Source organism: Rattus norvegicus, chromosome 12 (assembly GCF_036323735.1).
Source record: "Rattus norvegicus strain BN/NHsdMcwi chromosome 12, GRCr8, whole genome shotgun sequence".
Classification (NCBI taxonomy): Eukaryota; Metazoa; Chordata; class Mammalia; order Rodentia; family Muridae; genus Rattus; species Rattus norvegicus.
In genome coordinates this window covers 52,208,655-52,233,155 of record NC_086030.1, presented here as the reverse complement: position 1 = coordinate 52,233,155, position 24,501 = coordinate 52,208,655, and the positions used below count along the sequence as shown (strand labels likewise).

General features: G+C 42.4%; 1 protein-coding gene across 24 annotated transcripts in view; it reads left to right on the top strand.

Annotated features, from left to right (window-relative positions):
• The window catches only part of Zfp605 (zinc finger protein 605), a 32,296-nt gene that overhangs the window by 1,627 nt on the left and 6,168 nt on the right, over positions 1-24,501 (top strand). For 4 of the 24 annotated variants that reach the window (XR_010056633.1, XR_010056630.1, XM_017598571.3 and 1 more), the window contains exons 2-4: positions 11,183-11,336; positions 19,662-19,782; positions 20,216-20,308. Coding sequence is in view for 8 of the 24 variants with exons in the window: in XM_017598571.3 (XP_017454060.1) it covers positions 11,319-11,336; positions 19,662-19,782; positions 20,216-20,308 (232 nt within the window). In the remaining 16 variants the exon portion in view is untranslated. Of the gene's footprint in view, positions 1-1,504; positions 10,969-11,182; positions 11,337-19,661; positions 19,783-20,215; positions 20,309-23,243; positions 23,707-24,501 lie in introns of those variants that run through there. The other 20 variants (XM_063271811.1, XM_017598575.3, XR_005492102.2 and 17 more) reach the window with 18 other exon arrangements.

Below are 24,501 nucleotides of genomic sequence, written 5' to 3'. Positions count from 1 at the left end.
CTCCTGAGTCTTAGGATTCTCCATCTTCCATGTAGAACAGAATTTTCAGTTCTAAGGAAATTACAATAACCTGGCAGGATACGTGACTGCCAAAGGTACAACTGGTTTTTCTTCATCTCTCATCTTCATCTCACTTCATCAGTGGCACATTTCTCTGAGATAGATCCCTAGGCCAGAGCTGTCCTGCATCCTCCATGCCCACTTTGGATGAGTTTGCCTTTGGTTCTTTTATTCTTTGGAGGTTGTTCTGTAGATTCCGTTCCTCAAATTCTATGTTGTCTCCATTTCTGTATTCCCACTGAAAATCATGGAGATTAACTTACATTTTTTCTTTTGTGGGAGTAGCACTGGAGATAAGAAGTCTCATTTCTTTTTATATTTCAGAGTTAAGAGACACTTTTGATTCTCATCTGAGGATATTTGTACCAGTGCTAGTCAGCAGTGTGGTTTTGTTTCAGTGCCTGAATTGGGACATATGTCTACCTTTCTTTTCTTTTCTTTTTTCTTTTCTTTTTTTCGGAGCTGGGGACCAAACCCAGGGCCTTGTGCTTGCTAGGCAAGTGCTCTACCACTGAGCTAAATCCCCAACCCCTACCTTTATTTTCTTAATATTTTATGGATGAGTATACTGTAGCTGTCTTCAGACACACCAGAAGAAGACATCAGATCCCATTACAGATGGTTGTGAGCCACCATGTGGTTGCTGGGATTTGAACTCAGGAGCTCTGGAAGAACAGTCAGTGCTCTTAACCTCTGAGCCATCTCTCCAGCCCCAGTGGTGCATTTCTAAAGGACATAAGTTTAATTCCCAGCACCCACATGGGAGTTCACAACAGTTTTAGGAGGATCCAACACCCTCTCTCTGGCCTCTGTAGGCACTAAACATGCACATGGTGCACAAGCATGAGACAGAACTAATCCACATGAAATAAACAACTTTAAAATAAAGTTTTAAAAAGTAATATTCAGGCCAGTGAGACAATACAACACAAAAGGACATTGCTGATGACATCATCCTTCGGAAACAAGTATGTTGTGGTACCCGAGGTAGCGTGGGGTGTGGGGTGGGTTCCGGAAGTGAAGCCCACCTCCAGTCCCTGGCACATTTGTGCCAGTGGATCTCTGGAAAATGTAGTTCTACATGGACACGTCCTCTACTGGGCCACATTGACTCTGCAGCTATCAGTAAGCATGAGTGAAGCGAGTGACAGATGATACGGTCCTGTAGGGAGCAAAGCCTGTGTCCATCCTGGTCTTTGGCAAACTCGAAGAACGTTCAGGATCTGATTGAAGCCAGCACAGATGCTTTGGACAGGCTTGGTGCGCATGCGCAGAAGGGCGTTAGGGGGGCGTCCTGGTTTTGGAGAGGATTAAGGTGAGTTGTGGCCTGGAACATTCTGAGGGATTGTGGCCAAACACCTGGTAGGAGGTTGGGGGAGGTGGCTGGGGGTGAGAATGGGGGTTGGGAGTGGGGGGATGAGGGAAGATGGGGGTGGCATCGCTGATGCTGCACCCTGTCGGGGAGAGTGACTTGATTCATTGATGGAGGAGCTCTGAATATCAGATCATTCAGGCCTGAGAAAGTGGGTGTCGGTGCCAGGTACATGAAGGGCTAGTGGGATTCCCCAGACAAGCCCTTGTGGGGTTGGGGAGCAGGGGCTTGCTTTCTAGGTTTGTAAACCTATGAGATCTGGACAGCATCCATGTGCGATCTTTTTGTTGGTGAAGACAGTGATGATCAGTCATTTTGATGCCAGTGAATTATGAGGCTTGGGAGGTTGATTTACAAAATTCTCTTGTGTTGTGGATTTCCTTGACTGGAAACATGTAATTGTGAGGACATTAGGACCCTGTCTTCCTGAGAAACAGCAGAAATTATAAAACTTTTCACCGTTTGGATTCTAGGAGATGCTCTCTGTAAAGAATTATCATCGGATACAATAGTGCTTAGTTAGCACTGGCTGTGCTTCTTTGTTAGCAATAACAAACCTGAAAGTGATGCTCTCCATTCCATTCTTGTCTCAGAAAATTATCTTCACTACCCACCTATCAGTCCCAATGAAAAGATTTTTAAACAAACTGAATAAGTTTCCCTTCTTTCTCCAGTTTTTTGAATCTTGTACTGCACGCAAACTCTCCCTAAGCAGAGAAATATTCCTATTTGCTCTCCATCACAGACTTTAATCACACTTGGCTATACTCAGTTCTTTATACAAGTTTTAGTTCTTTTAAAAGAAAATCTAAGCTGACAGTCCATGCTTTTCATCCCTGCTCTTGGGAGGCACAGTCAAGCAGATCTCTGAGTTTGTGGCCAGCCTGGTCTACAGAGTGAGTTCCAGGACAGCCAGGGATAACTAGAGCTAATCCTGTTAAAATAAACTAAAAGAAAGGAGGAAAGGTAGAGGGAGGAAGGTAGGAAGATGGGAAGAAGGACAGGAAGGAAGGAAATAAAGAGGAAAGAAAATCCAGCTGGGCATGTGACCCACGCCTTCTGTCCCAGTTACCTCCTTGACTATATAGTTTAAAGCCACCATAGCCTACTGGAGACTGTATCAGAAAAGGGGGAAAAAAAGCTAAAAAAGAAAAGCTCCTAGGACCACATTGGCCTTCAGGTCTTCTACAGGTTCCCTGTTATCAAATTTATCCCTAAGCATGTCCAACCCCATCCCTCTAAAGGTCTCTCTTTGTGACTGATCTTCTCACGGCCTTATTCCCACAAGCTGCCTCTTTTGTGGAGAATTCTTCTTCTTTTCCTTTAAACCCTAATAGGTTTATTCATTTAGAAATATTTATATTAGTATTTGCCTGCATATATCCACAGATTCTGAAGAGGGCACTGGAATGGGTTGGGGATTTAGCTCAGTGGAAGAGTGCTTGCCTAGCAAGCGCAAGGCCCTGGGTTCGGTCCCCAGCTCTGGAAAAAAAAAAAGGAGGGCACCGGGTCCCCTGAAATGGGGATAGAGGATGGTTGTGACTACCATGTGGGCGCTGGGGACTCAACCCAGGTGCTCTGCCAGAACAGAGCATCCTCTAAACCCCTGAGGCACTGCTTCAGCTCCAGAAAAATGGAGATGAGATTTCAGTCACAGTCTTCTCTGTATTGAGGCACAAAGATTGAGACACAAAGGTAAGTCAGAAGCCTCTTGCTCTGATCTTGCTCAGTCTAACTTTCCGACGTTGTCACCCACACTGTGTCTTCTTACCTGGACTATCAGAGTCTGGTCAGTGGAAATTAAGGCTTTACTGTGGCCTGCTTCGACATTAGTAGTTTGATAGTCAGTCTGCTGTCATGCTAACCAGCTGAACACTCTCTACAGGTATAGTTTGTAAGTCTAGAACACGTTGCACTTGCCAATATTGTTATATAAAGTAGAATTTTTGTTTTTCTTATCTACAAGTTTGTAAAGTAGGAGTTTTCCTTTTTTTTTTTTTTTGATGCAACTCACAGCAGAGTCTTTAATTTATTTGAGCTAGTGCAGACTCCCCCAATGCACCACTGTCACACAGGATGGTTTTGGTGGTGGGGGAGAGCCACACATCAATCCGGTCAAGGTGTTATATAGTAAGCAGCAGCCAGGGAATAAGTGAGCAAGCATCTAATTGGACAGCTACTTTGGCCTCATAATTGGCTGGTTAACACTTAGGTCAAGTTCTCTAAAATAAAGTCTGAACTTAGCCTCTCGGTAGCTGGCTAATAAGAATTTCTTTTTTTTTTTTTTTTTTTTTGGTTCTTTTTTTCGGAGCTGGGGACCGAACCCAGGGCCTTGCGCTTCCTAGGTAAGCGCTCTACCACTGAGCTAAATCCCCAGCCCCAAGAATTTCTATTGTCTCAAATCCATGTCCAGGCAATCTTCTCTAGTGGATACCCCACAACAAGGTATATAGATGGTGACCATCTAAACTATGTATTTTAGTAAATGGATATGAGTAGCTAATAATATCCCTAAAAGAGGAGATTATTTGGGGAATTTTTAAAAGTGTGCATATTGGATGAGTTAGGATAGACATCAAAGGTAAAATTTTAAATTACTGCAATTATAGGATTTTTAATTTTGATAAGTGTTTTTCAGTGTTTCATGGTGAAATTATGTTTGAATCTACAATAAGAATTTATTATTTTGTATATGTTTGCCAGTACATGAAGACCCTCACCTGCCCACGCACATACTTGTGGAAGCCAGAGAAAGTTGTACCCTTTCCTTTCACTCTCGGTGTTACGCCTGAGTCTGTATCTGTCACTGAACCTGGAGCTGGACTGGCAGGCTGCAAACTCCAGCGATCTTCTGTCTCTACCTCAACAATTCTGGGACTACAGAAGCCATTGTGGCCACCAGCTTTTTACATGGCTGCTAGGTAGTTAGACGAAGGTCCTCATGCTTCCCCCTGCAAGCAGTTTAACCCCCTGAGCCATCTCAACTCTAGGAATTATTGCTTTTAGGATATATCTTTTTACAATGGATAATTTCTCTAGTAAAGAGAACTCTTTGTTAATGCTTTATGTCACTCTGGCTGGCTTGGAACTCTGTGTAGACCTGGCTAATTTCGAACTTGTGCTGGGTCTCCTGCCTTCTGGGCGCTGGGATTACAGATGTGTCCCACCAAGAGTGGCAAGTACACCCCCACATTTTTTCCAAAGAGAAAATATTTCATTAGTATATCATCTTGAAAAATGAGTGCCAAAGGCAGGGTATGATACAGCTGCGTGCACGTTGCTTGTCTAGGAAAGCGCAAAGTCCTGGTTTTGATACTCGGCACCTTAAAGTAGTTGAGATTTTTTTCTGGCAGAATTTCAGAAGCAACTTGGCGATAGATTCCACGCTGGACCTCTGGGTGCCGCTGTCGTTCAGTCCGTGGCCATTCTGACCCAGTGATCCCCGCGGGCTTTCGTAAACACATCCCTAAAATGCTCGGTCCTGCGCTCAGTTTGAATCTCTTAGCGCCTTTTCTCCTGCTTTGCTGGCCATCATCTCCATCATGTTTAAAGACTCTGAGCGAGGAAAGCTGGGAGTAGCTGCAGGAAGTAAATTCGCGTCTCAACGGCTGCCGGAGTTTTCCTTTTTTATCTTGGCATTTCCTTGGGGGTTATTCTTAGGAAGAAAATATCCCTGGATGATCCATACCTGTAAAGTCTTTGACTCTGACTTCACATCTAGTTAAATGTGACTTATACCATAACAATGAAGGAACACAACTGTAAGTACCCATGTGTATTAGAATGTCATTTTTTTTGGAGTTTGTTATACTTACATTGAGTATTGTTTATGTTTATTTGACATGCTGATGTGACTTGCTTCAGTCTGCAATTTGCAAGTTGAGCCAGGGTTTTTCTTTTTTCTTTTTTTTTTTCTTTTCTTTTTTTCGGAGCTGGGGACCGAACCCAAGGCCTTGCGCTCGCTAGGCAAGCACTCTACCACTGAGCTAAATCCCCAACCCCTCTTTTTTCTTTTTTTTAATAGATTCATTTATTATGTATAAGTACACTGAAGCTGACTTCAGACACACCAGAAGAGGGCATCAGATCCCATTACAGACGGCTGTGAGCCACCATGTGGTTGCTGGGATTTGAACTCATGACCTCTGGAAGAGCAGTCAGTGCTCTAACCGCTGAGCCATCTCTCCAGCAAGAGCCAGGGTTCTTAAGGATGGAATGTGACCTGGGCCTGGCCCAGATGTGGCCAGGAGCAGCAAGATATGCCATGATGCCATACGCCATCTTTTTTCATACCCACTGTTTGTGACATCTAGCATGAGGCTTTAAATTATTTGAGTTCCCATCAAGAGAAAACCAAGATTTGCACATCCAAAGTAATGATATTCACTAAAATGATGTATCTGGTATCTCCACAGGCCATTGCTTTCAGGAATAAAACAATTCCTGTGAGACAAACAAAAGGGGGACTCAAGAGTGAGAATGTAATCTTAGGTTCCAAAGATTTTCTCTCTGGAATGAAGATGATTGTAGTAGTTTGGCCCAGGGAGTGGCACTATTTGGAGGTGTGGTCTTAAAGTAGGTGTGTCACGGTGGGCATGGGCTTTAAGATCCTCATCCTAGCTGCCTGGAAGTCAGTCTTCTCCTAGCAGCCTTCAGATGAAGATGTAGAACTCTCAGCTCCTCCTGCACCGTGCCTGCCTGGAGGCTGCCCTGCCCCTACCTTGATGATGATGGACTGAACTTCTGATTCTGTAAGACAGCCCTATTAAATGTTGTCCTTTATAAGAATGATCTTGGTCATAGTGTCTGTTCACAGCAATAAAACCCTAAGACAGAAGTTGGTACCAGGGATTAGTGTATTGCTGTGATAGGCCTGACTATGCTTTTGTTTGGAGGAATGTTGTTTGGGACTTTGGAAAGCGGTGCGATGCATTAAGTGAGGATTAATGGTTTATCCTAGTAGGAATATGGAAGACTTTGTTGCTGAGGGTGATTGGATCTGTGGATGCTTGGATGTGGTGGTTTCAGTGGAGAAGAATTTTAGTATGTGACCAAAACTATGTTCTTGTGTTAGTCTGGTGAAGAACGTGGCTGCTTTTTGCCCTCGTCTGAAGAGTCTGCCTGAGGCTAAGGTGAAGGGAGTCAAATTAATTGCATTGAAAAAGGAGGTCTTAAAACAACCCAGTTTAGACTGTGTGCTATAGAGTTTAGTCTCATGAAGAGCACTTTGATGAGGGGTAGCAAGCTTAAAAAGAGCAAATACAAAATGTATGCTTGAAGTATTAAAGGGGCACTAAGAAGTAGAATGGAATTTTATCTCCTTTGTTCTAGGAGATAAAATTAAGGGAGCAGTGACATGGAAGCAAGTTTCAGGCATGGCGGTAGAGGCAAGAAGATCTCTGAGTTCAAGGCCAGTCTGGTACAGAGCCACTTCCAAGTAGAAAAAAATAGGTCAAGATACAGTCGTACATGCCTTTAATCCCAGCACTCAGGAGACAGAGCCATGCAGATCACTGAATTCAAGGCCAATCTACAGAGCAGGTTCCAGGACTGCCAAGTTTAGGCAGTGAAGGAGTTAGAAAACAGAAAGCTGGTGAGGATGTGATAGAACAAGGGTGGCCATGTTCCAACTCCAGCAAGCAGCAGAACTCAGCATCTTCTGCCATGTGCCTCTGACTTTAGAATCAAGAGTGGAAGGAAACTACTGGAACAATTGATGCTGCTCAGCCAGAGCTAAGAAATTAGTGACGATTAAAAAGAGGCTAACATCCCTCAGGTTAAATCTTCTGGGAGGATTTCTGAGAGCACAAAGAAAGTATGTTCCAAAGATAGCCAAAGTTGTACATGTGCTTCATCTGGACTTGATAATGTGTAAGAATCACCCAGGTGGTACTGGTTTTGAAGGCATGAACACATGAATGTGTCATGAAGAACAGCTGAGGCTTGGCACTGAGAGAGGCCAGGGCATTGGTGAAGGTGCAGCCTTAGTTACAATTGATTGCCCAGGACTGAAGGGATCAGGCAAAGAATTTGAGGCTTGACACATGAAGAGAGCCTGTGAGAGGCTATTGGTGAAGCCTAGTTCCAGCAGAAGACCCCACGGTATTGGAGAGACCAGTACCATGGGATGATCACCAAAAACAGTAGCAGCAATGGAGTGGATCAACCTGAGCTTAGAGTGCTACAGAGGGCAGAGCTGCAGAAGTGACCCAAGCCCTTTGATCATGTGTGGATCTCAGACATTGGAACAAGAAACTGAAATTTGAAGTTACCTTGGAGACCCCGAAAGATGGAGAGATGCCAGGGCTGTGGGATATGTACTGAGGAAAGCTGCTCACAGGGAGGGGAACCAGCTCAGGAGAAACAAGTTTGTTGCAGTCAACAAAGATGAAAGGAGTTGGAGATCTGGACTGCTTTGATATCAGACATGGAGATGCAGAGTTTGGGAATTTACCCAGATGGTTTTTGGTCTGTTTGGTCCAGTATTTACTCACTGTGACATTTTGGAATGGTGGTATATCCTGTGATGTTTAAGGTATGTGTTTTGCTTTTGACTTTAAGGGATTACAATTTAGTGATTGAATCTCAGAGGAGACCTAGAACTTAAGATTTTTTTTCTTTTTTTCAGAGCTGGGGACCAAACCCAGGGCCTTGCGCTTGCTAGGCAAGTGCTCTACCACTGAGCTAGAAATTAAGATTTTTAAATATTGTTGAGACTGTGATAGACTATAGGGACTGCTGAAGTTCAGCTAAATGTATTTTCCATTATGCTGTGTCTAGGTATGGCCCCATAGACTCAGGTTTGAACAAGCCTACGGGGGCCAGGGACTGGAATACGTTTGGCCCAGGGAGTGGCATTATTTGGAGGTGTGGTCTTGAAGTAGGTGTGTTACTGTGAGCATGGGCTTTAAGACCCTCATTTTAGCTGCCTGGAAGCCAGTATTCACCTAGCAGCATTCAGATGAAGATGTAGAACTCTCAGCTCCTCCTGCACCATGCCTGCCTGGATGCTGCCATACTCCAATTAAATGTTGTCCTTATAAGAGTTGCCTTGGTCATGGTGTCTCTTCACAGCAGTAAAATCCAAAGACAATAATTAAGTCAAAGGTGAGTTATTTGTTTATATCCTACGGCAGTTTTTTCCCCCCACATAGAAGTAATGAGGCATACATGAATCTGTAACTGGAAAGGCCTAAAATTAGTCTCTATATAGACGTGAATCATAATAAGAGAAAATATAAAGCTTTAATAGCTATTTAATTAGATGGTTAGTGAACAAATTTCTAAGTAGCAACCTGTAATAACTATATTTCCCAAGACTGGTTCTTACAGAATTCCTTAATATGAGCTTAGAACATGAATTTAAATAACTTGGACCATTGTATTAGAAAGTAAGACAGGCTGTTTCCGTCATCTTGGTGCCTTTGGAGGCCTGCTGGGAACAGGACTCCTAAAAAAAAAAACCAAGTATGTCTGGAAGGCTGTGGTGCAAGGCCATTTTTGCTGGCTACAAGCTAGGCCTCCGGAACCAAAGAGAGCACATGGCTCTTCTTAAAATTGAAGGCGTTGGGGTTGGGGATTTAGCTCAGTGGTAGAGCACTTGCCTAGCAAGCGCAAGGCCCTGGGTTCGGTCCCCAGCTCCAAAAAAAAAAAAAAAAAAAAAAAAAAAATTGAAGGCTTTTATGCCCAAGATAAAACTGAGTTCTACTTAGACAAGAGGTGTGCTTGTGTGTACAAAGCAAAAAACAATACAGTGACTCCTGGAGGTAAACCAAATAAAACCAGAGTGATCTGGGGAAAAGTAATTTGAGCCCACGGAAACAGTGGCATGGTTCATGCCAAATTCTGAAGCAACCTTCCTGCAAAGGCCACTGGACACCGAATCTGTGATGCTATACCCATCCTGGATTTAAACTAATGGAGAGTAAATATTACCCATCCTTGATTTAAACTAATGGAGAGTAAATATTACCCATCCTGGATTTAAACTAATGGAGAGTAAATAAATAAAAGTATATTTGTGGGGCTGGGGATTTAGCTCAGTGGTAGAGCGCTTACCTAGGAAGCGCAAGGCCCTGGGTTTGGTCCCCAGCTCCGAAAAAAAGAACCAAAAAAAAAAAAAGTATATTTGTGATCTTGTTTAAAAAAAGAAAAAAGAAAGTAAGTAAGACAGGAGTCTTAAATACACATTAGTTTAGATTATGGTTTTAGGAAGGAGAACTAAGTCATATAGCAGGGTGGTCTTAGAGTGTCACTTAATAGTTATAAATAGATGGACCAAGCTGAGCTTTAGGTCCCATGTGGTAAGTTTGAAAGATCCCCGTGTGACTTAGTGCAGCCATTTCTTAAGTGATATTGGAAAAGCTGTGCTGACATAGCTGTGGCCTTGTCCTGGGAGCTCCAGGAGGGGAAACATCTGCCAAGTCAGATATCCTTGGCACCGGAATAGTTGAGCTAATAAAGCTGTGTGGCCTTGTAATGACTATATATAATATATATATATATATGTCAATCAGCAGAAATATATATATATATATATATTTCTGCTGTTCGAGGCTCTTCACATCCCTCCTGCGTGAGGACAGTGTCAAGCCCCAGCGCACTGGTATCCCGAGTAAACCTCTTATTTTTACATCAAGAGTGAGTCCCGTGTGTTCGTGGGGTGGTGGGTGTCCTCAGGATTGGAGTGAGTCTCCTCAATCTGAGGGTCTTTCAGTTAAAGCAGCAAACCAAAAAAATAATGCACTAGCTTTCTACCGTTTCAGCTACTTAGGCTGTGTTGGGGAGGGGGGGGGCTTCCGGAAGTGATTTCTGGGAGTGTGACGGTGACAGGTGAGGTAATCTCCAAGGAGCAAAGTCAACAACCTCAGAGCATTCAAGGTCTGATTGGAGCCAGTACGGAGCTCTAGGACAGACTCACTGCGCATGTGCAGAGTAGCGAGGTTGGCAAGATGAAGGTTTAATTGTGATCCTGGTTTTGATCAGAATTAAAGTGGGTTGGGGATTTAGCTCAGCGGTAGAGCGCTTGCCTAGCGAGCACAAGGCCCTGAGTTCGGTCCCCAGCTCCGAAAAAAAGAAAAAAAAAAAAAAGAATTAAAGCGAAGTATAGCCCGAGGCATTCTGAGGAACTGCAGGCAAATGCCAGGTAGGCCATTGATGCTAGAAGAGAAGGTCAGAGGCACGCGTGTGTGCACGTACACGTGTGTGTTTGTGTGTGTGTGTACTCATGCGAGCGTCTGTGTGTACATGTATGCGCATATATGCGTGTGTGTATGCGTATGCATGTGTATGTTTGCATATGTGGGTGCGCGCGCACGTGTGCCTGTGTATGTTTGCATATGTGTGTACGCGCGCGCGTGTGTTTGTGTGTGTGCGTGCGCGCGTGCGCGCGCCTCAGGGAGCAGGTTGAGGCTTCCATTGCTGCTGCGTTCCGTGGCGAGAATGATTCTATTCCTCCATTCTTTGGTGACGCCTGCGGATTAGATGATGGAGCATCTGAACATCATAGCGTTCTGGCCCGAGAGAGCAAATGCCCGGTATATAAAGGACTAGCGGGATTCCCCAGACAAGTCTTTAGAGGGTGTGAGTCCTGGGCTGCATGGATGTGTGATCTATGGGGTTTGGGGAGGTTGAGTTACAAGGTTCTGTTGTAAGACTTTAAATCATTTGAGTTCTCATCAAGAGAAAACCAAGATTTATACCTCCAAATTAATGATATTTACTAACATAATGTATCTCGTTTCTCCACAGGCCACATCGCTCAGGAGTAAAACAGTTTCTGTGAGAGACAAAAAAAGGTCGATGTGTTCTTAGGTTCCAAAGATTTCTCCCTGGAATCAGGACAGAAAGACATCATGACATATTGAGTTTCTTAATATAGCAGAAGATGATGGAATCATCCAAGGTGAGTCATTTGTTTATATCCTATGGCATGGGTTTTTTTCCACCGTATGTAGAGGTGATAAGGCTTATATGAAACTGCAACAAGAAAAGCCTAAAATTTAGACTCTAAATGGATTTGAATTATAATAGAAAATATAAAACTGTTTAATAGCCATTTTAAACAGATGGTCTAGAGAACAAAGTCCCAAATAGCAACTCTGTAATTACTCTATTTCCTGAGATTTGAAGGTCTTCAGGCTGGAACCGCATCAGTAAGGTGAGACTATCCACAGAACTTAGTCAGACAGAAATCGTAATGTACAGTGTAAGAAGAGCTATGCAGTTACACCAATAGGGATCCTGCCCCGGAGTTCTTAATCTGGTCTAGATCATTTGTTTCATATGAATTTTATTTGTCTGTTATTATTTTGTCTGAGAGAGGGTCTTTTTTAGATCAAAGACCATTGCCATCATCTTTAGTAAAAGGATAACCCTTGTATCTTCATGTAGTCTTAATTCCTGGGTCATTCTGTTTTGAGAGCATATGTGAAAGAGTAGGCAAGAATTTGAGGCTAGCATGGGCTACATTATGAGCTCCTGCTAACCTGGGTTACATAGTAAGATTTTTCAAAGTGGGTAGGAGAGAAAAAAATAATTGGCATTCTGTTTTGTTTTGTTTTTTACAAAATGTATCTGAGAATTTAGCCCATACACTCACATGAAATCTACCTACTTGACTGGGAGTGGGAGCTCATGCCTTTAATTTCAGCACTCAGGAGGCAGAGGCAGATTGATCTCTGAGTTCAAGACCACCCTTGTCTACAGACCTAGTTTCAGGACAGGCTACACAGAGAAACCCTGTCTTGAAAAACCAAAAAGCAGAAGAGGAAGAGGAGGAGGAGGAGGAGGGAAAGGAGGAGAAGAAGAAAAGAAAAAGAGAATTGGTTTCTACAGAAGGAATGTCTGGTTCTTCCTTCCAGCCCCACACTCCCAGAAATAAAACTCAGGCTCAAAATGTATTTACAAATACCTTGGTTATATAGCTAGGCTCTACTCTGATGAGATCAAAACTTAGATAACCCAATTTTTTTTTTTTTGGTTCTTTTTTTCGGAGCTGGGGACCGAACCCAGGGCCTTGCGCTTCCTAGGCAAGTGCTCTACCACTGAGCTAAATCCCCAACCCCAACCCAATTATTTTAACATACAGTCTGCAACATGGCTGGTGACCTATGCTCATGTACCATGCATCTGTCTGTCTCCTCGCACCTTCCCAGCAAATCTCCCTGTTCCTGCCTCTTTCCCAGAATCCCTTCTTTCTCTCTCAGATGTCCCACCTCTATTTCTTGCCTAAGTCATGAGCCATAGGCTTTTTAATTGACAGGTAAATTGCTTTTAAAGATTTATTTATTTATTATATATAAATACACTGTCGTTGTCTTCAGACATAGCAGAAGAGGGCATCGGATCCCATTACAGATGGTTGTGAGCCACCATGTGGTGGCTGGAAATTGAACTCAGGACCTCTGGAAGAGCGGTCAGTGCTCTTAACCGCTGAGCCATCTCTCCAGCCCATCTTCTTAAATCTTAAACAACTTAAGCTTGAGTGAGATTATGACTATCCACTCTTCAACTCCAAGAGACCCAAGAAGGAATAAATATTACCTGAGTATGCAGGAAGCTCAGAGATGCAGCTTCTGAAAATTATAGAAATGACAGCGACAGGTGATTGAACAGTCCCCAGTATTGTCTGTACAACATTGGAGCGACTGTCTTCAGCCTTCTGGCCCAGAGTGTGACACACTTTTTCTGAAGCAGGACTTAGGAAAGACTTGCTTACCCTGTATTGGCAGAGCTTGGCAGTCGACTTCCCTGCATCCGTTTGTCCTTTCTGGACAGCATGTCTGCAGTTGAAGCATGGCATTTTCTTTACCGGTGGTTAGCTTGCCACAGTTGAAGCAACTCCACGTGGAGTTATTGGTGCTCATCATCTTCTTTGAAATGAAATAGGATATTGCCAGGAGTAGACTTGTCTCATAGTCAAAAGATCTTTTTGTTGTTGGAATCCCTAACCCTATTAAGCCTAAATGACAAGCATAATCCAGATGTTATAAGTTATATGTCAGATTGGACAGATACAACACTATATTAACTTGTTCCCCAGCTGTAAGACCTCTTGCTATTAGCAGTTTCTCTCAGTTACGTGGTTCTGATCCATCATGGCTTCTTCTCCTCTACCTCTGTCCTCTTCTCCACTTACCTTCCTACTCTCCTCCTGCCCGCCTCCCACTCTTGAACCTCCTGTCCCACCTTTCCCCTCCACTGCCTAATCATAGGCTGTAGTCTTTTATTGACTGGTGGACATTAGGAGAAGGTTCACATGAGATCACCTGAGTACGTGATGGACTGCTTGTGGGCAACGCCTCTTGAGGAAGCAGTATTAATGGTAGAATATAAACGGCATTAGGTCAACTCACTACATCTTTTAATAATGAAATAATTTTAAATGCCATATTCTGTGGATCTCTGATAGACCATCTTCTGTCTATTTATAGCATATTAGACCAAGCAACAGGATTATAATTTTGGGACAATTGAGAGTACAATCTAATATGACCATGGGTTCAATTGATTGACTGTTAACTTACATTACTTAATTATCTTAAAGTTTGTACTAGAAGCTGTTGAAAGGACTGGGACTAAACTAAATTTATATTATTAAATGAGTTTCATAGTCATAAAACCTATACAAGAGTTGAAACGTACAAATATTATGTTATAACAAATTAATCTTAAATTTTGTATCAATATCCAACCTCATACCAATGAAAACCTTGAATCTGTATCAGTGTACAAAGTTTTGTACCAATGTAACAAAACATAAAGATCTCTTCCAATGTAAGATTGTGGCTATAAAGTGTTTTTTGGTTTAAGAGTAGATTCAGTAATCTACCCCATTTGTCTAATTTCTTGTAGTTATCCCCCACCCTTTTTTCTTTTCAATCCCCTTCCCTTTATCTAAGGAAGAAAGACAAAAGGGTAGAGAAAAGAAATTCCTTAATCTAACCTCTCTCGTGCATTTTCTCTCTATCCAAGACCATAACTATTTGTATCATCCCTTAAAATGTCCACATATGTATAATTTATAAAGTAACCAAACCCATGCCCCTAATTTAAGAGACTGGGACCACTCTTTTTAGAATTGCTTCCTGTTGAATTGGGGTGAAGAATTCCTGTTTGGGAGACCAAGAAAATTAGAAAAATGGATAGTTTTAAGAAAGCTAGCTGTAGGATTTGGTGTCCAGTCTCTGTATGTTAAGAAAATTCAGACTTAAATGAAGTCCTGACTGGATGGAATGGACCAACCAAAGACACCTGGGATCAGCAGCCTTTCCTGAAGCTGTTCTGGAAGCAGCTCTTTTGAGGAAACAGCAGGAAAATAGGCATCCCAGAATCTTCACGATGGATTTTGCCGGCCTGCTGTTTTGGCCTTCCATTCTGCAATATACAAACTTTACAAGCAATATCTGAATCTATGAAGACATTTGTATGGGATGTGCATGGTGTACAGACCAATTGAGGATGATTTCCTGCTCTTTGTTTAAGCAGGTGCAAGGCAAGTTTCTTTCTTTAGAAGTTAGTTTGATCATATAATCAAACTGTGATATAAGTCTCCATTCATACCACATGAAAGGTGGTATGTAATAATAAGTCATGAGAATGCTATAGCCAACAAGACTTACTGACAATGTAAGCTGAAGTTCTGGCTGGAGACATATATATGTCCCAGTCAATTTCAGAGTTGTTTCAATAGAGGGTTTAGCAACACATATTACCAGTGCATTTGGTCCTCTTGATTTTCTCCTGTCTGAAGCTGAGATCTTCCAAGGTCTCCCTCTACAAAGCTGATCCTTATTACTTTGGAAGGAGTCCAAAGCCTTCTCTTCTTTCCTGTTAGCACAAATACAGTTTCTCTTCCAACATAACATGTCCTTCGTGTGGCAGTCTAAAGTCACTAAAAGTCTACATTGATCCACATTAGCAGCCCCTTTCCTACCTAGGTCTGTCTTATTTTGGCCTCTCTCATAGAGGGTGTGTAATACCATCATAACCACCGAACTTATAACCACCTTCGTTTTAATAATTTAAAACAATTAAAGCCATCGGAAACCATTATTTGTTGAGACAGGGTTTTTCTGTGTAACCTGAGTTGACTTTGACTTGTTTTGTAGATTAGGCTGGCTGTTAACTTATGAGGAACCTTTCTGTCCCTGCCTTTGTCTCCCATGCATTGAGGTCAAAGGCTTGGATTTATTGATTTATTTATTATCAATGAATCCTTGAAGACATTTGTATCAATTCTTGTTTTTTCTCCCTTCTTTGAGGATTATTATCTATGTGGATTTATTTAACATGCTCTTTTTTCTCTTAATTATTATTCTCTATATTCAATTTTATTCAGATTCCCTTCTATTTGTTGTATAAGCTTATTCCCAAGTAATATTGTATATGGTTAGAGGTTTTTCCTTGTGTTTGTTTATATGTCGTGTGCTAGCGTGAATTGTAAGCAGGTCTCCCACGGGAGCCCATGTTGCTCAGACGAGTATGACACCCTATTTTATGTTAGTTCTCGTGGGAACCCCGCATTCCAAGGAGACAGGCTGGCTGCTCAGACTAGTGTGAAACTACCCTCTGTTAGCTCTCATGAGCATAGCTTTTCTTTTTTTATTGGATAAAAGCAAAGCAACTCTGCCGAACCCCAACTCTGGGTCCCCACATCGACCAGCAAAATATATCTTTCCTAGGGCAAAATGCTTTTTGTCAACAGAAAAGCACTATTTGAAATTATAAACATACCTTATGTGAATAAATATGCCCATATTCCCTTTTCTTTATATGAATTAAAGACTGATGTGTATTTTTTTAATTACTCAGGCCCCCTCCCATTTATTATTAAGCAAAATATAGATACTATATAAATATAGATAGGTACTATATAGATAGTACCTTTAAGGAAAAAAATGTCATTTTGAATTTTATACTGTCATTTACAAGTGGCTGTATCTTTAAGTAGAGGGTCTTGTCCTGATTTTATTGTACAGACCTGCCTGTCTCTGTCTCCTGTGTCTGCTATGTTTTAGCGCAGACATTGTGCTGCCGGCACTTGTCCACAACCGCATTCGTTTGTTTACAAGAAAAGGCATTTCTGCCTTCCTCCCGATTCTGGCTGAAGCAGCCAACTTAGAGCTGCATTTCTGCATGCATGAGCACAGGGCACTGATTCCCACGGGACAGGACAGGGGCGAGCCAAGTTTGGGAGAACCTGAAGAGGCTTATCCTGAAGCTGTGGTCTCCAGGAAGTCTCCCAGGTTTCACCGTCCGCCCTTGCATTCAGTCTGTGTGTAACCTGGAGCTGGTTCTCCTCTTCAGCTGGCGCTACCTTTAGGAGAAGCCCCAACTTCCGTGTTCTGTTTTTAAATTCAGTGGCGGCTTCTTTAAAAGCGGTCTTCTGCGCTCTCCGTAGGTCCCTTGACTAGGAAACCCCTTCCCAGCTGCTGGTCCTGTGCTGTTCTGGAAAGCTTTTGCTTTCCTGTTTTCCTTCCTTCCTTCCTTCCTTCCTTCCTTCCTTCCTTCCTTCCTTCCTTCCTTCCTTCTTTCTTTCTTCTTTCTTTTTTTTTAAAAAAGAGACCAGACCTCTTTTTCCAGCTAGCCTGACTATTCCCTGCTTTTTACACGGGCCTTTTTTTTTTTTTTTTAATTAACTTGAGAGTATTTCTTATATACATTTCGAGTGTTATTCCCTTTCCCGAAGCTGGGGACCGAACCGACGGCCTTGTGCTTCCTAGGCAAGCCCTCTACCACTGAGCTAAATCGCCAACCCCCCTCCCCTTTCTTATGAGTGTTCCCCTCCCCATCCTCCCCCCATTGCCGCCCTCCCCCCAACAATCTAGTTCACTGGGGGTTCAGTCTTAGCAGGACCCAGGGCTTCCCCTTCCACTGGTGCTCTTACTAGGATATTCATTGCTACCTATGAGGTCAGAGTCCAGGGTCAGTCCATGTTTAGTCTTTGGGTAGTGGCTTAGTCCCTGGAAGCTCTGGTTGCTTGGCATTGTTGTACATATGGGGTCTCGAGCCCCTTCAAGCTCTTCCAGTTCTTTCTCTGATTCCTTCAACGGGGGTCCTATTCTCAGTTCAGTGGTTTGCTGCTGGCATTCGCCTCTGTATTTGCTGTATTCTGGCTGTGTCTCTCAGGAGCGATCTACATCCGGCTCCTGTCGGTCTGCACTTCTTTGCTTCATCCATCTTGTCTAATTGGATACACGGGCCTTTTTAGGATGTAAGCTTGAGTTCTAATTGCCATAAGTTGAGCACCATTTTGTAGATGTTACAGCTGGCTCTTCCTCCTAGCCCCATGCTCCCAGAAATAAAACTCAGACTCAAAATATATTTACAAATACCTTGACCATATAGCTAGACTCTACTCTGATTAGATCAAAACTGTATGCAGTAGGCATACATTGCCCTGGCAGCAGCAGCAGAACGACCAGTTCCTCACTACCCACCCCAGTGTTCTGAGTTCCTGAATGAAACGCGCGCGCGCGCACACACACACACACACACACACACACACACACAGAGAGAGAGAGAGAGAGAGAGAGAGAGAGAGAGAGAGAGAGCGCCTTATATTTAATATGCCTAAATCAGCTCAATGGCTAAGCCATTCCCAAACATCCACATAGCTAGCACACTCTCCCCTCCCATACTCCTGAATTATTCCTTACTAAAACCCATATTCCACTCTGGCCACTCAGGACCCAGTTGGGGGAGCCCCTGGGGCTGCTCTTTCCCTGCTCTTACGTGTTTGGTTTGCTCTCCCTTCCTGCACTTCTCAGGCCTGAGTGTTTTGACTTCCCAGCATGGTGGTTCTCCTTTTGCTCTTCAACCCCTTGCTGGTGAACCCTAAAGTCCCATCTCTGTCTCCTTGCCTAGCCACTGACATCTGACAGCTTTGTTCACCAATCAGAACCAACTGCTGTCAGGGACCCTCAGTGTCTTACATTATGAATTCTCATCCAATTTTGGGAACTCAAATAACATGATGCAAGCGTCAGACCAAATCCACAACAAAGCCTTAGATAAGTCAATTATTTTAACCTACATTTTGCCATGTGCCTGGTTACCTGTGCTCAGGTACTTATCTCCTCACACTTTCCCTGTGAATCTCCCCATGCCTGGCTCTCTCCCAGATATCCCACCTCTATTTACTGCCTAAGCCGTAGACCGTAGGCTTTTTAATTGACAGGTGATGCATCTGTACAGTACACAAGGCATTCTCTACAGGCCTCACTGTGTGGAAAGGGTGGCCTCCGTAGACGCACGTGTTTGAGTACTTGTGGCCTTATTGGAGGAGGAAGTGTGTCACTGTGTAGGTAGGCTTTGAGGACTCCTATGCTCAGGTTGTGCCCAGTGCAAAAGTTAGTCTTCTCCAGGCTGCCTTTGGATAAAGATGTAGGACTCTCAGCTCCTTCTCACCATGTCCGTCCGGATGCTGTTGCGCTTCCTGCCATGATGACAATGGACTGAACCTCTGAACCTGTAAGCCAGCCCCAATTAAATACTGTCTTCTTGCCTTGGTCATGGCGTCTCTTCACAGCAATGAAACCCCAACTAAGACACGGTGTACCCTTGGCTGGCCTAGAACTCGATGTGTAGACCACCGCTCCTAGTCAGGGAAGTCTTGCTATGTAGCTAAGGCTGGCCCACCCCAGCCTCCCCAGTACCCGGGATTACAGACGTAAATCAACCACATCCAGCTCACAATTATACAAACTTGAATAACATTTTCGTTCATCTTCAAAATATAATATATTATTATATCACAGTATTTATTCATCCCAATGATGCGCAGCAGAGAAAAGCATTTATCTTACAGTTTCTGTGGTTTATTGGTTTCTTCTATCTCTGGTTCTTGAACAGAGTCTTGAATAACACATAATACCAGATGTTCAAAAAGATTGAGGCCATCTCAAGGTGCACTAAGGAGAAGATCCAGTTCTTACGTCTTCGTAGGAACGTTTGAGCCTTGGTTTCTTGCTGTATGTGGCTCAGACTTCCCTAGGGAGAGAAAGAACTCTTAAGAAGGAAGTTACATTCTCTGAGAACCTAATCTATGACAGGGCACCACTTCTCTTCAATCCTTATGTCCTGTGGTCGGTGAGGTCACTTAAAAGCCTAACACCAGTGCTAGCAGTCGGAGACCACGGAGGTTGTCTGCCACGGAGACCCCAGCCTGTGTCCCACAAAGCCCCACGAGAGTCACTTCACATCAAACAGAGATTGTGCTTTTCAGATATCATTTGAGGATGTGGCTGTAGACTTCTCCTGGGACGAGTGGCAGCTGCTTAGCCCTACTCAAAAGAGTTTATACAGAGATGTGATGTTGGAGAACTGCAGCAGCCTTGTCTTCTTGGGTGAGAGTTTCTGCTGTAATTTAGTGTGTGGCTAGTAAGCATTCCTTTGCTGTGTTTGCTGATTTAGATCTTAGTCTCAAATTTCAAATTTCCTCATTTATATACCATTCCTATATATATATATATAATGATTTTTTTCTCTCACTTGCTTTATTTTGTGGTCTTTAACGGTTCTTTTAGATTCATGTATTTTGTGTGCATGTGTGTTTTGCTTGTATGCATTTGCATCACATACATGTCTGGTGCCCACAGAGGAACTAGAATTACATATGATTATGAATTACCGTGCTGGGAACTGAACCCTGGCGTATGCTCTTAAACGCTGAACCATCTCTCCAGGCCAATATTTCCTGGCCTTTATAATAAAATTTCTTTATGCTTGAGTCTCTCAACTAAAGCAACTGGGCTCAAATTCTCTGCTTCTAATTTATAGGTAATCAAACCATCAAACCTGATGTAGCTTTCAAGCTAGACCAAGAAGAGTCACGGATAATGGATGAAGAAATCCTAACTCAAAACTTTTTAGGTAAGAAATCACAAACATTAGGAAAGGTAAAAATTTAGTTTTAAAATTTTCAGGAACAGGTGAGTACATTTGAAATGTTGTTCATAGATTTTTATTTAAAGTTCCTAAATCTTGAGACAGCTATGGTGGCAAAGGTCCCAGGGCAGAAAATATCTTTGTAATTAAATATTTCAGAGTATTTATGAGATGTGGTAGAAGAGTCGGGGGAGGAAAAAAGGGCTATAAAGGCTTGGAAATCATGATAAAATTTTCAATCTGTCAGAGTTTTTTAAAGATTACTAGATGCTGTGCTGAAGTCAGAAGTAGGACTATTATTTTGGAGAAGTAGGTAGAATTAAGGATTCTGTATGCCAGCATGTGACAGACACAAAGTGCAGAAGTATGCACGTGCCCCACACAATAGCAGCAGTGTGTAATTAGCCTGGCACACATCGTGCTTTAGAGTGCTGGGATTACAGGCATAAGCTGTTATGCCTAGGTTAATGGGTTTTTTTGTTTTCATTTTTATTTTTTGACACAATTCTATTCCTAAACCTTTGAGTTTATATATACACAGGGTTTGTAGTACTAGGGATTGATGCCAGTATCTTACATAGACTAAGCAAGTAATCTACTACTGAACTACATCCCAACTCCTTTTTGGTTTGTCTTTGAGACAGAGTTTTACTATGTAGCCCTGGCTGTTCTGGAACTTGCTTTGTTGGCCAAGCTGGCTTTGATCCTCCCAACTCTGCCTCCTCAGTACTGAGATTAAAAGCATGTATCACCATGCCAGACTTTCCAGTTTTTTTTTTTTATTAAAGACATGGATCTCACTAAGTTTCCCAGATGTGATATGAATTTGGAAGGCTCCCAAGTAGCTGGGATTCGATAAACATAATCTATAATCTTACGTGGATTTTTCTTAGATTTACCTATTTCATATGTGTGAATATTTTGCCTGAATATGTGTTATATGCACCATGTGTGCCTGGTGCTCAAGGAGGTCAGAAGAAGGCATCATGTCCCTTGGAACTGAAGTTATGAATGATTTTTGAGCCACCATATGAGTACTGGAAAGCAAGCCTGGATCTTTCACAAGAGCAACAAGTGCTTTTAACCACTGAGTCATATCTCCAGCCCTTTATTTTTATTTTAAAAGTACAGTCTTTGAGTCTGGGCATCGTGGTGCGTGCCTTTAGGCCCACCACTTAGGAAGTAGAAGCAGGAGGATAAGGAGTTCAAGGCTATTGGTTACACAGTGAGTTTGATTGGCTAAGTGAGATATTTGTCAAAAAAAAAAAAACTCACAAAAAAACAAAATTACTGTTTCTTTCTCTCATAATTCATAAAATGGCTTGCTGCAAATTCTGCAGATAGACTCTGTTTTTATCTTATGATTCTTGTTTTTTTTTTTAAATTATTATTTAGATTTATTCATTTACTATATATAAGTACACTGTAGCTGTCTTCAGATACACCAGAAGAGGGCACCAGATCTCTTTACAGATGGTTGTGAGCCACCATGTGGTTGCCGGGAATTGAACTCATGACCTCTGGAAGAGCAGTCGGGTGCTCTTAACCGCTGAGCCATCTCTCCAGCCCATGATTCTTGTTTTTAATCACCAGATTTAAGCTGACTGGTGGTCGGGCATGGCTTTAATCCCAGCACTTGGGAGGCAGAGGCAGGCAGATCTCTGTGAGTTCAAGGCCAGGCTGGTCTACAGAGTGAATTTCAAGACAGCCAAGGGTACAGAAGGAACTCCATCTTAAAAAAGCAACCCGGGGCTGGGGATTTAGCTCAGTGGTAGAGCGCTTACCTAGGAAGCGCAAGGCCCTGGGTTCGGTCCCCAGCTCCGAAAAAAAGAACCAAAAAAAAAAAAAAAAAAAAAAAAAGCAACCCAAACAGCAACAAAAACAAAACTCAAACAAAAACTATAGACTTTACTTCCCCTCATATCTGTGCATGAACCATCAGGTCTTTATTTTGTTCTCTTTCATATCAGCAGCACTTGTTGGTTCCTTCTCTCAGATTCTAATATTTGATAATTGGATGGTACCTTTATTCCCCACCAAAAAACTTGTCTCTCAGGAAAAGGGTAATCCATCTCTGAACTTAAGTAAGATGGAGGAGTGCTACTTATTGGCCTGTTCCTCCTGGTTTGCTCAGTTTCTTAAGACACCCCAGGACCACCTACTAAAGGATGGCACCGCCCACAGTGGGCTGGGCCCTTCCACATCAATCATCCATCAGGAAAATGATTGATTTTTTACAACCTTGCCTATAGGCAAATATGATGGGGCATTTTTCTCAGTTGAGATTTCTTCTTCTCAGATGACTCCAGCATGTATTAAGTTGCTATTCTCAGAGGACAGTGATCCACAACGTCACTTTCAAGTATTCAGTAATCTGGACATGGTGGCACGTGCCTTAATTCCAGCTCTCAGGAGGTAGAAATAGGCAGATCTCTGTAAGTTTGAGGCCAGCATAATCTACAGAGAGAGTTCCAAGACAACCAGGTCTATGTACAGAGGTGCTATCTTAAAAAAAAAAAAAAAACCCCTCTCTCTCTCTCTCTCTTTCTCTCTCTCTCTCTTTCTCTCTCTCTCTCTCTCTCTCTCTCTCTCTCTCTCTCTCTCTCTCTCTCTCTCTCTGAAATCTTCTAATCTTAGCACCTGTGAAGTAAATTGGAAGCCAGCCTAGACTTTATCATGCATTTGAGTCCAGAATTCACAGTGAGTCCTTCTCTCAAAAAGAGAAACAGGACTGGATGGGTTTGCATAACTTGCACAAGGCCTTCGGTTCAATTCCCATTACCAGAACACAAGCAAAATTACAGAAAAATCAATACAGTGAACAAGTTTAATCAGCAATCATGTGGAATTCAAATGTAATTGCACTTAAAAGGAAAAATACTATCCTAATGTAATACAAATATTTTTTTTCTTTGAATAGGGTCTTCCAGGCTCGTCTCAAGTTCGTTAAGTACTCAGGAATAACCTTGAAGTTTTGATCTGCCCATTCTAAAGTTACATAAAACCTTCTCATGGTTTGCAATAACTTCTATTGCTAGCATCATCTATATATGATACATATATATATATTTGTTTATAGGTTTAATTATTGGCCCAATTAAAAAAAGGATTAATGTCAAACGTTGATAACAGTAAATTTGAGATGCTGAGACAGAAGGAACACCACAAGTCTAAGTTCAGCCTGACCTTCAGAGCAGGTGTTGAGATGGCTCAGTCAATAAAGGCATTTGCAACCAACCATGATACCCTTAGTTTGATTCCTGAACCCCACATGGCACGCGAAAAGAACTGACTCAAGCTGCCCTTTGATTTTCAAACATGTATGTATGCTGAGGATGTACACACAAATAAAAAAATTAATATAAATATTTTAAAGGCAAAAATTGTTTTAGTGATGGTCAAGTTACTGATGCCAGTGATTCAGTTGATGTATTTTTTAAAAAACAGATTTGTTTATTTTATGCATATAAGTACACTGTCTCTGTCTTCAGACACACCAGAAGAGGGCATCGGATCCCATTACAGATGGTTGTGAGCCACCATGTGCTTGCTGGGAATTGAACTCAGAGCCTCTGGAAGAGCAGTCAGTGCTCTTAACCACTGAGCCATCACTCTAGCCTCTCAGTTGATGATCTTAAGGGAGATTATTTAAAGGAATTTTTTTTCATTTTTATTTTGTGTGTTTGTTCTCTTCTTCCACTGTGTGGGTTCTGGGGAATGAACTTAAGCAGACACTTTTAACTCACTAAGTCATTTTGCTGGCTCTGAGATTGTTTCCGTCCTTCCTTCCATGATTGATTGATTGATTGATTGATTGATTGATTGATTAAGACAGGAGCCCACTGTGTGGCCTGGAACTTGCTATGTAGACCAGACTGGTTTCAAACTGACAGAGATCCACCTGCCTCTCTGCCATCCAAGTACTAGGACTAAAAACGTGTGCCAACTCTAGGCAGTAGTGGCCCAGGCCTTTTATCCCAGCACTTGGGAGGAAGAAGCAGGTGGGTCTCTGAGTTCGAGGTCAGCCCGGGCTACACAGAGAAACCCTTTGTTAAAAAAACTTTTTAAAAAAAGTGGGTCACCATTACCAGCTACTGAGGGTTTTTGTAATGTAATTATGGTATGGAAAATTAGGGCTTCTCATCTTCCAGATATAAGGTTGGTAGCCTGTGCTTGCT